The sequence below is a fragment of the Lacerta agilis genome, chromosome 2 (genome assembly GCF_009819535.1).
Source record: "Lacerta agilis isolate rLacAgi1 chromosome 2, rLacAgi1.pri, whole genome shotgun sequence".
Lineage (NCBI taxonomy): Eukaryota > Metazoa > Chordata > Lepidosauria > Squamata > Lacertidae > Lacerta > Lacerta agilis.
In genome coordinates, this window is record NC_046313.1 from 76567110 (window position 1) to 76579421 (window position 12312).

The following is a 12312-nucleotide window of genomic DNA, read 5'->3' on the forward strand; positions in this document are numbered from 1 at the left end:
CAATTTATGAATTTACCGTATTTTACGCTCCATAAGACGCACTTTTTCCCTCCTAAAAAGGAAGGGAAAATCCCTGTGCGCCTTATGGAGCGAAGGCTTCGCTCCCACTGCCTCCCCTCATCCCCTGCCGCGTTCGGCGGGAGGTGGGGGGAGGCAGCGGCGATGTTGCTGGATCATGCCAGCACCTCCGTTCACCGAAAGAAGCTTCTTTCGGCGAGCGGAGCTGCTAGCGCGATCCACCAACATCTCTGCAGCCTCCCCCCCCTCCCGCTGAACGCGGCGGGGATGGGAGGAGGCGGCGGGAAGCGAAGGGGATGTTGGTGGATCGTGCCAGCAGCTCCGTTCACGGAGCTGCTAGCGCGATCCACCAACATCTCTGCAGCCTCCCCCCACCTCCCGCTGAACGTGGCGGGGGATGGGAGGAGGCAGCGGGAAGCCTGTTTTTGGGATCGGTGGGCGGCAGGGAGGTTGGTAGAGGATTTCCTCCACCACCCCACGCGCTGCCCGCCGATCCCCAAAGGATCGGTGCAAGGCACGGGGTGGTGGAGGAAACAGCGGGGATGCTGCTGCTTTCTCCACCACCCTGCGCCCCGATGCCAAAAGCAGGCTTATCCCCTGCTGCTTTAAAGGGACATGGGGAGGAGGGGAGAAACCTTCTCCCCTCGTCCCCATGTCCCTTTAAGGAAGCGGGGATGAGCCGCTGTGAAGGGAGAAGGGGCTTCCCCTCCAGCGCCCCCCTCCCTGTTTTTTAGAGGAAAACCAGGAAAACATTTTTTCCTGGTTTTTCCCCTTTAGAAAACAAGTGCATCTTGTGGTCCGGAGCGCCTTATGGACCAAAAAATACGGTACATGCTTACTTTTTGCTCTTTGTACAAATACATCCCTGGGTGATTCACAATAGGAATTTACATAATTAATATGCCAACAAAAACATATTAAAACAAAAGCATGCATAGTTAGAACTAAGTCCTATATTGTTCAATGGGACTTATTCCCAGGTAACTGTACAGGGCTGCATTCTAAAATACCCATTCTTCTTATGCCTAATTACAGTTAATTATGCCGACGACTACTATAAACAATAATTTTGAATAGATTTGAGACATTTCTGGAACAGCGTCTAGGACAATGGAAGTGGGCAGTTTCATGAGTCTTATAAGCAGTGCTATTTTTCTAGAAAAAGAGGTGCTGGAACTCACCATGAACGCCTCCTTTGTTCTCTTATCATGGCAATAGCGCCTACCTGAGAGGTGCCAGAACTGAGTTCTGATGAGTTCCGGCTGAAAAAAAGCCCTGCTTATGAGGTTTATTGATTTTTTTAAAGACATAGTTATGCTTACAAATATGCAAGTATGCTTTATAATCATGACAACAGCCGTGGGAATGAATGTTTGTTTATTTTCTATTATTTTAATCAGGAAAGAAAATATTTTCTAACTAAGCTAGTGGCACTCTTTGTTGCAGACCCAAGAAAATGCACATCTCATTAGAATATTATCAAACAGAGATAAATATGAACATCTTACCTCATCTGCATCTCTACACTTAGGCTATGTAGGAAATGTCCTGCAAAGGCTAAGCAGTCAACAGGAGTTAAAGTTGCATAAATCCATCCTGGAAAAGACAGAAGGGGAAACATTTCAGCTTTTGAAAAGCAGAAGTATAATCACTAGCTTCTTAAATGTTTATAGTCTGCTGCTCATTCACATTTCTTTTCTCATATATACAGTGATACCTTGGTTCCCAAACGCCTTGGTTCTCAAATGCTGAAAACCCGTAAGTAAGTGTTGCAATTTTCAAACGTTTTTCGGAAGCCGAACGTCCGATGCGGCTGTCGGCTATTGTTTCCAAGGCATTTGCACCAATCAGAAGTTATGCCTTGGTTTTCGAACATTTTGGAAGTCAAGTGGACTTCCGTAACGGATTAAGTGTGGCGCTTTGTTTTTGAGGCTTCTTTGGTTAATTTGTTTTTGTGACTGTGTGGAACCCAGTTCAGCTACTGATTGATTTACTGACAGTGGAAATGGATAAAAGCCCCCCTTCCAAACAATGACTATCATTAGTGCAGGTAAGAAAAAAATAATTTTTATTTTTATCATCTACAATAAAGTCTTATTTATTTTATAGAAGAAGAAGAAGAAGAAGAAGAAGAAGAAGAGGAGGAGGAGGAGGAGGAGGAGGAGGAGGAGGAGGAGGAGGAGGAGGAGTTTGGATTTGATATCCCGCTTTATCACTACCCGAAGGAGTAGACCTCTGTGAGGTGAGTGGGGCTGAGAGACTTCAAAGAAGTGTGACTAGCCCAAGGTCACCCAGCAGCTGCATGTGGAGGAGCGGAGACACGAACCTGGTTCACCAGATTACGAGTCTACTGCTCTTAACCACACCACCACACTGGCTCTCTGACTTAACTGTCTATTATTATTATTATTATTATTATTATTATTATTATTATTATTATTCCAAATTTCAAGCTAACAAATGCGTTCAACACAGCATCCTCACCTGATGGGATAAAAAGTGTTTGTCCTTGTTTAACTGTGCATTTGTAGCATTTATCCACTTGGTCAGCAAAAAACATTTCGCTATGATTTGCTGCTGACTGCCACCGTTCATAGAGGGAAATATTTGCAGAGGTTGGCTTGATGAGATAAAATATTTTTTCTCCCTGTAATGGATAGAAGAGATGTTTTGATTATCATGCTCAAATAATACTATGTAGTATGTCTACAGAAATCTATCTGTTCCACCAACAGCTAAAGAATGGTTTGTGGGCCTTTTCAGTTGTTAAGAACAGGCTCAGGAACTCACTTCCATTTAATGGTTACAATTTAAGCCCTTCAGTGTGAGTCCCATAAACTGGTATTCAGAGGCATATCGCCTCTGACAGTGGAAGAAGAACATAGCCGTTGTGGCTAGTATACAATGATAGCCTTATCTTCCATGAATTTGCCTAATCCTCTTTTAAAGGAATCCAAGCTGATGGCCAACATTGCATCCCACATGAGTGAAATCCATAGTTTAGCTACGCACTATGCTACCACTCTGCTCCTCTCTCTAACTGTATATGTTATATACCTCATACAGAAATGTAACACCGACACAAAATCTACCCCCTTTCTCATCCCCCACAATATAGTTGATCCGTAAAAAGGAGTTTATAATCTGAAAGTGAAGACCATGTATGCACTTCTGTAACCCAAGAAAATATTTAATAAAAACAATTAAAAAGAGAAAGAAAGGTCACGCTTCATGGTCTTATAGTAGATGTTTGGGGAAGCATTGGCACAATGACTGCCCAAACTACATGTCAAAAACTGCTGTTTGTTTCTGAAAGTCCTTAATATGTATTTTTAAGTCAAATACTTACTTTAGCAGCAGAGCTAAAATGGGATATTCAAGAAAGGAGAGGAATTACTATGTAACGGTGCATGATCAAATATGGAATAAAGCATCTTACTTTCAGGACATGGTACCAGGCAGAAGCTCCACCGGAGTCTATGTGAAAATCTGTGTAGCTGTCTTTCACGCAGATCAGGCAGTATTTGGTCACTTTTGGTTTTGCCAGCAAAGCATCATCAGGCCAATAATTTTCGGCCCAAGAAAGTTTCTTCACTATATCAGGAGACTCCACAAAACTGGACATTCTGTTTAAAATATAAAGCAAAAAAGACCGGAATTAGCTTAAAGTCAGCATTAGAGCTAATCTCTGTCAGTCTCCTGTTCATGGGGAAATTTCAGGATAGTGATTTCAGTTCTCAAAAGTACCAGTTCTCATGTAGCCATATTGCAAAATGGTATCTCTCTCTCTCTCTCTCTCTCTCTCTCTCTCTCTCTCTCTCTCACACACACACACACACACAGGATGAATCAATAACCTTGGAAAACCTCAAGTTTGCAGAAGTATATATAAAAAAACTTTAGAACTTTTACTGGGGGCAGGAGGAGCATGAGGTGAATGGGCTCGAAGAACTCAATGTCATATGGACTGACAGAGGTATCTGAAGAAGAGTGCATGCACATGAAAGCTCATACCAAGAGCAAATTTAGTTGGTCTCTAAAGTGCTACTGGAAGGATTTTTTTTATTTTTTATTTTGTTTTGACTATGGCAGACCAACACAGCTACCTACCTGTAACTGTCATATGGACTGAGTATGTTTGGTGGCTACAGAATTCTGATTGATTATTGGGGGGTGGGCAAGAATTTGGGGGGGGGGGTGAGGAACAGAGTGCCTAAAATCCTGAACATGAACAGTCTACACCACAACATTTGTTGTGGGTCCAACTTGATGAATCAAATCTGAGAAAGATTATTTTAGGCTAAAAGATTATTTTACCTGGAAATCACCCCCATTTTCATCAGTGGAGCTCATTTCTGAGTAGACATGCATAGAATTTGACTGTTAGTGGTATTGCTCCATTCTCTCTCTCTCTCTCTCAATAAACCCGTTATAACCAGTATCGAAACTGATTTGCCAAAATGTTTATTACCCCCCAAACATTATGTAAATGTAAGAGCAAACAGTACTATCAGTTTTTCCCCCCCTGAATGCTTCCTGAATACTTAACAGCTTTATTATATATTCTTCATTTTAAGCACCTCTTGTGTGGGACCTTAAAACTAAAACGCTCACGTTATAAATGTACGTATCATTTACACTTCATGTCAAGGCAGAACTTTGGAGCCTGTTAAAATGCCATGCTCTTTGTTGAGCACTACAATATTTCCTAGCTGGTGATTAAATCAGCAGCATGTGAGGATTGTTTCGACGATCCTCAAGAATAAAATGCTTCCCATCGTTATTGTTTCAGCAGATAGAGGAAAAGCTGTAAAAAATACCTAATGAAAAATACCTATAATCACAGAGCTTTGAAATTGCTTTTGATCCTTTGTGTAGAAAGAAGGGGGTTACATTATTAAAACAATAAATACAGCCTAGAGAGCTATGGATACTACAAAAGAAATGATCTTGCAATTATCCTTCAGGCTTTCTGTAATCTGCATTAATTATCACTCCTTTCTCTTGTCCAATAAGATGGAATCCTCTTCTAAAACAACCATTGTTTATTTTATTTTTGCCAGAGCTCATCATTTTCTCTGTTTATAAAGGAGCATTCTCCTGCCCCGTAATAATCTTTTTATGTCTATGTAGATTGCCCAGAAGTCCTACAAGAAAAGAGAGGTTTAAATTACATGGTTCAGCAAATCATAAATTCATCAGTCGCCCACAAACATTGCCAACAGAAAGAAAATTCAGCAAACTGAAGCACAGTTGAATAATGTGTCTGGAAGCAATTTCGTAATCTGTAGAGGAAGGCCAAACCATTGATTCAATCATTACATAAGACATAGGTGGATTACTGAGGAATTGTCTTTGTTAATGCTCTAAAAAAAATAAATGCTAAATATGCTGGGGGATATTCAGAATCTGTGCAGTAAGGCAGGGATGAGAAAACGGTGACCCTTCAAATCCTGTTCAACTACATCTGTCATCCCCCCTGACCTTTCATTATGCTGGTTGAGGCTGAAGGAACTGAAGTCCAGCAACACACCTGCCCATCCCAGGAATAAGGCAAGCCTGTCATTCTATCTTACCTTGTATCTGAAAATTCCAAGTTAATTACATTGAGGACTCTTTTTCTGTTAGTGCTGTAATAGTAATCCACAAATTCCTTTAGCTTCATCTTGCAGTCCTTCTGTTTGGTGACATCAGTGACATCAACACTCCTTTCTGGTCCTGAAAGGGGGGAAAAAAACACCAAGGAAAATGAGAATGTCAAACTGGAGCCAATATGAGTTGTGGGCCAAGGTGGAACTCAAAGGGCATGGTTACCATAGGGTGTGCCTGAGGAGAAAATGGTTCATACCGTCTTTCTGTGAAACTGTGTTTATGATAGATAGATACAGTAGATGATAGATAGATAGATAGATGATAGATAGATAGATAGATAGATAGATAGATAGATAGATGATAGATAGATAGATAGATGATAGATAGATAGATAGATAGATAGAGCGAGAGAGAGAGAGCCACTCCAAGGTTTGTTGTTTATTTATTTAAATATCTGCAAGCCAAACTTTTGTACGAAAATACAAGGCAACGCACACCACACAAAAACTACAACAATAAAAACATCAGTCAAAACCTCCACTGGTTAAAAGAAAACTCACATTTCCAAGGCCTGCCTAAATAACATTGTTTTTAAATAACGTCTCTAAAGGAAGACAAGGATGATTCCTGCTGAGCCTTCAGTGGCAAGGCCTGCCACACTAAAGGCTTGGTCCCTAGTAACCTCGGGGGTATGGGGAACCACAATAAGTGCCCTATCAGAAGATCTCAGTGATCAAGATGGAGCATCAGGGATCCAGCGGTCCTTAAGGTACCTTGAACCCAAGCTGCTTGGTGCTTTGCGAATTAACACACAAGAACCTTAAACCTGACCTGGTAGCAAATTGGCAAACAGTGCAGCAATCAGAAGAGCAATAACATGTTTCCAATAGCCTGCTCCTGTGAGCAGTTCTGGCCACGACATTCTGTGCTAGCCGCATTTTCCAGATCAGATGCAAAGATGCTACATAAAGCGTGTTACAATTATCAAGTCTTGAGGTTATCAGCGCATGAACTACTGCAGTCAGGCTATTTCGTGCCGGCTGGAGCATGTAGAAAGCACTCCTAGCCATGGAGGTCATTTGGGTGGTCTATTCCAGCCATGTTCAACTCACAAGAGACTGTGATCTACTCCCAGTATAAAAAAAACTGGCAGTGATCTACCCATTGTCATTGCCAAGAGCTGTTGAGCTTTTTTGGGGGGGGGGGAGATTTGACCAGAGCTTTTTTACGGGATCAATAAGGAGCTTCATGCTGTGATCAACAACAAACATCCCCACGATTGACCAGTAGATCATGAACAACCTGTTGGACAGAGATGGAATACATAGCACCTCGAGACTGCAGGCCTGTTCTTTTAGAGACAGTACAACAACTCTTGCATCGTGGCCATAGAGTGTTAAAAGGCTGCAAACTGTTCTATAGAAAATGTTCAGAAAGTGATCATTGGTAAAAAAAAAAATCTCCAGTTTATTCATTTTTCTTAAAATTCCCAAATTGAAATTAAAGCTACATCCAAGGATGAAATGCATACAAGCTTTCACCTTTAAAGTGAAAACATTGCTGGGGTATATCAGTGTATCTGCATATACGATCTCCTCCTGCAAAGCATTGCTGCAGAAAAAAATAAAAATACATCTACAACGCAGCTGTCCCCACTGAGGTATCACAAAGTATTCTCCAAAATGGAAGCTGTCTGGACAAGCCCTGCTTTAGCTCTTCAGTGTTCATTTGCTGGAACCATATGTATTGTCACATCATAGAAGTCCTTTGCAGCACAGGAAGATAGTGTGATGTTGTCAGTATTTCCCCTGATGCCTCGGGATAAGGCCTGAACAAGCCTGGAAGTTGCATTGCTTGCTATTTTTACCCCATGCTTGTAGGATTTAATATGAATCTGTGTATTCAGCATTCATTCAGTGGAAAATAGCAGAATGTCAACATGGCTGATCAAAGCCTGAAAATGCCAGGTGGTTAACTTGCGTAGATAAGATGAGAGTTTGGCACACACACACTGTTGCTTTCATTTTAAAGCCAATGGGATATCTACAGTCAAACTCCCCTTTCTCCAGGAACGCTACAGGTGCATGACCAATACACCAGTCAGCCTTGTCAGCACAGTGCAAGGCTATATAAGAGGGAGCCAAGGAGTTTGTGAAAGGAACACACCTCTACACGGCTACACACCCTGACACCCAGATGCAGAACTGGGAGGGAAGAACCCAGAGCCAACAAAGATGCTTCCCCCTGGCTGTGGGGGACCATGTCCACTGCTGTCCTAAAGTCTGAAGGAATGAAAGCAGTAGGATCTTGCCCGATAGATTAATAGCCAAGCATAAGGCTAAGTCAGGCACTGTGCGCTGTTTCATGCCTTGTGCTTTATAGAAACCAGGTGCAGGAATTAGGCTTCCTGTAGGCTAGCTTTGCCTGGCATCCCATGAGCTATGATTGGCCACAACTGGTGGGCTGGAGTATTTAGCTTTACCCAGCTGGTCTTTATGTTTCTTGCTGTACTAACCTGTATGCATATCTGCAAATGGGAATCCAACTCGGCTAATTAGGCTGTGTTTAGGCTTATTGTGCAATTTATGCTTGGATATGCTTTATGCAGGCCAGTCCTGTGCTTTATGCTCAGAAACAGGCTAGCCATGTGCATTGTATGCTGATTTGCACTGTACAGGAATAAAGTGAGGAGCCTTCCTCCCCAAAGTGTGCTTGTCACCTCTGAATCACAAAGAACAGCTGCCCTTGGGCAGAACACCATACTATCTCTAGGCCAACTGATTGAGAAAAGGCTTCAATCTAGGATATTACTGATCATTCAGGAAGGAATGGCATTATTTGTCTCTTTTACTTGTTCCCACCAGTGTTTTAGTTATACACTTGGATTTTCAAATGTATTTTTTTTTCTTTTTAAAATGCCTAGTTTGATTCATAAAACTTTTTACACCACATCTTCTGCTTTCAAAGTATTCGAAGTAATGTATAAATAAGCAGGGGGTAAAGGTAAAGGTAAAGGGACCCCTGACCATTAGGTCCAGTCGCGGACGACTCTGGGGTTGCGATGCTCATCTCACTTTACTGGCCGAGGGAGCCAACGTTTTTCCGCAGACTGTTTTTCCGTGTCATGTGGCCAGCATGACTAAGCCGCTTCTGGCGAACCAGAGCAGTGCACGGAAACACCGTTTACCTTCCCGCCAGAGCGGTACCTATTTATCTTCTTGCACTGCGTGCTTTTGAACTGCTGGGTTGGCAGGAGCAGGGACCGCACAACGGGAGCTCACCCTGTCGCGGGGATTTGAACCGCCAACCTTCTGATCAGCAAGCCCTAGGCTCTGTGGTTTAACCCACAGCACCATGGAGACACATAAAACTGTAAGAAGTCATTGTCCAACAGATTCTAGTACCAGCTTTTGAAAATAAATCTGTTCAGTCCACTGTGGCCAATAAAAACCACTTCAATGTGGGACTATGTGGGACAATCAGGATGTGCAAAAACAGCATCTGCACAGGAGAAGATGAACTTGGGATGGATGGCTAAGTTTGCCATGGGAAAACCAGGTGTGCTGGCCCCAGGGGTTTGTCCGTGAAGCGAGGTCCAAATCCAGTCCTGGGTCTAGGGGTCCAAAGAAGGTCAGTCCGGTGGGGAGCGAGGCAGGGAGCAGGTCAAGGTCCAAGGCAGGTGCAGGCACGAGGTTGCAGGTTGAGCATACGCTTGCAACTAAGTTGCTCATGCAACTTGGGCTGGGTCTGGCTGGCTTTTATCTAGCCCTATGCTTAGGGCGGCCCCAATCCTCCGGAGACTCGCCTCTCCTCCGGGCCTGGAGGCGAGCACTCCTCCTGTAGGCACTTAACTCCCTTCGCCTCTCTGCCCTGAGCCTCTGTAGCTCAGGAGAGGCTGGTGGGTTACTGGACCCAGGGGCTGCCTCAGCTTCCTCTGAAGAGGCTGGGAGTGGAGCACCTGCAGGCAATGGGTCCTCCCTCCCATCAGGAGCCAGAGCAGACTTTGCTGATGCCTGCACCTGGGGATCCAGCACAGGTGGGGATCCTTCAGGCTCAAGCCCTGGCCCCGGCTCAGCTGGTTCTGGAGGCGGGGAATCCTGTGCAGGCTGGGATCCCTCAGGTTCAGCATCAGAGTCTGACTCCCAGGCCATCACACCAGGATTCACATGTAGAACTTTACCCAGGAGCATCCTGTCTGGCACTTGTATTTCACAAATTACTCCCCCCCCCATTTGCTATCATTGACCATATCAGCTTGTTCTTCTAGCAGCTGCATGTCCAGGGGTTGGTCAGCAGCTGCAGCTTCTCTCAGCACTGTGATAGGAAAAAGGTCTCCTGGCAACACACAGCTTTTAAATGCAGGGAGTTGGAAATGGGTCCAAGACAGCCATGGGAAACCTGTTGCCCCCAGTTGTTGTGGACTCTCATCAGCCCCAACCGGAACAGCTAATGGTCCTGTAGACCAGCTAGGTGATCTAAAAGGGTAGTGAGAAAACTAGATGCAAAGAAAAGGTATAGACGAGAGGAGGCAAATGGGTGTAGGTGGTCCTTATAAAGGGACATCAAGGTAGCAGCACACCTGAGATATTAGCTCCGCCCAAGACATGATGGAGAACAGAAACAACCGGAAAAAGATGGACATAACATTTTACAAGGACAGGAAGAAACATCACAGACAGAATAATTGCCGCACACAGGAAGAACAAGGATATAGTTTGAGTACCTCACCTGTAGTTTCATAAATCATGTAATGTGTCAACAAGAATAGAAGTTATTAATACTGCAGTTTTTTATATATGGGGTTATTATTTTGACCAGAATGTAATTGAAATTAGTAAGATTTTGGAACACAGAAATAAAGAAAATAATCAAGCCATCAATTCTAGCATGCGGGGGGAGAGCACTTTCAAAGTGCTCTCCGTGAAGTAGGCTCTGAACTAAAAAACAAATACATACCAACATAGTTTTCAACATCGCTAACATAAAACGTCGGTGCAGGTACAGATAAGCCCAAGCCGTCCTTCTTTGGGATGAGGATAGGCTCGGTGAATCCATTTTCTTCCAAATATTCAACTGTTAGTTGGCTTCCAGTCAGTTTTATTACCACGTCTTCAGCACTAAAAATTCAAAACAAAAGAAAGAATAATTCCAATATTAAAAGAGTTTCACACCCAGCCCGTATGTTCTTTTCCTTTATTACTGATAAAGCAGGCTGCAGATCAATGTATGACTCTCCATATTAAAAAATAAAAAATAAAAAAATAAAAAAAATCCTTCCAGTAGCACCTTAGAGACCAAATAAGTTTGTTTTTGGTGTGAGCTTTCGTGTGCATGCACACTTCTCCATATTAAGACACCACTGGTCTATGATCCTCTCTAAGTCTTGATTAAATCAATCAAGCAGCCAGACAAATATGAAGAACTTTAAAAGAATGGTTTGTATTTCTGTTTTGTGCACGTCTAGTGATGCCACTGATGTTTATTTTTAACTGTGGCACGAGTTACAGGTTTCTCCCCCTTGCAACATTGCTTAGCTGCATAATGATCAGTCCCCATTTCCCCGATAAACTCTTCTCCAATTCAGAATGCAAATGAAGCTTTGGAGCATGTGCAAGGCAGCAAAGGGTCCTGGGATGTGTAGTTTTTCAGAGTGCCTGGACACTTGGTGGGGTGCCTGGTGCTTTGGAAATTGCATGTGCCAGGATCCCTTGTGTCTAGGTTGCTGTTATGAGTATGCTTACTGGCTGAACATAGTTTTTGTCATTTGTGGTTCTGAAAAGCATCTGGGGGAAACGAGATATCTTAAAACATTGGGATACGGGTCTTCCCAGCAGACAAGATATTTAGTATTCATATATTTTCTGGTGCATATATAAAATGACATTTTTTTTGAAGGGTAGAGTAACAAATGCTATTTGATTGCAAACATAACAGATCCTTGAATCTATAAAGAACCAAAAAGTTTTTAGGATATTGCATGGCTGCCCTCTTCTGTGCTTGTTTTGAACTACATCTCGTTTTAAGGACACCAGTGCCTTTCACGTGGCAGCCAATGAAAATGCAAACAAAAGTTTAAGAAACAGATGAGCAAGACCACCGTGTTGGTGAAAGCAAATCCTCCATATTGGTCTCCTAGAGGCAAGGTTGTTTTTTTTAAAAAAAAGTTTCTTATTACTTCAATTTTGAACCGGAACTTCGCACTAGCGGTGGGTTTGTTAATTTAATTAGTGAACTTGTTTACCCTGGGTTTGCACTAAGTAATCCTGATGCTCTTTTCCTATTTCTTAGTCAACACTGATTAGAGAGGAACCAAAGGTTCCTTCAGGGTGGGTTTATCTTATCTGTCTAACAATACTGAGTATAAATCAGGAGTTTGCAGTGGGGAATGTATCATTTAATAATTCCATTTTAAACCTGTTTTGCCGTACATTGATTATAAGATACTTCTGTCCCCTTCATGGGTTACCCTTGTGAAGGGGCCTCCACACACTGAAGAGACTGCATTCCCAATGCCATGTGTGCCTTCCCTATACAGTCATACCTTGGAAGTCGAATGGAATCCGTTCCGGAAGTCCGTTCAGCTTCCAAAATGTTCTAAAACCAAAGCGCAGCTTCTGATTGGCTGCAGGAAGCTCCAGCAGCCAATCAGAAGCCACGGAAGCCCTGTGACGTCGTCCCCTGGTTTTCAAACATCCTAGTTCT

The 12312-nt window shown here is 43.0% G+C and overlaps 1 protein-coding gene across 2 annotated transcripts in view; it reads right to left on the reverse strand.

Annotated features, from left to right (window-relative positions):
- The window catches only part of PHF2 (PHD finger protein 2), a 111373-nt gene that overhangs the window by 31940 nt on the left and 67121 nt on the right, over positions 1–12312 (reverse strand). For both annotated transcript variants that reach the window (XM_033140868.1, XM_033140867.1), the window contains exons 4-8: positions 10567–10727; positions 5595–5736; positions 3458–3644; positions 2503–2665; positions 1527–1614 (exon numbers count right to left, since the gene is read on the reverse strand). In XM_033140868.1, the coding sequence (XP_032996759.1) occupies positions 1527–1614; positions 2503–2665; positions 3458–3644; positions 5595–5736; positions 10567–10727 (741 nt within the window). The remainder of the gene's footprint in view (positions 1–1526; positions 1615–2502; positions 2666–3457; positions 3645–5594; positions 5737–10566; positions 10728–12312) is intronic.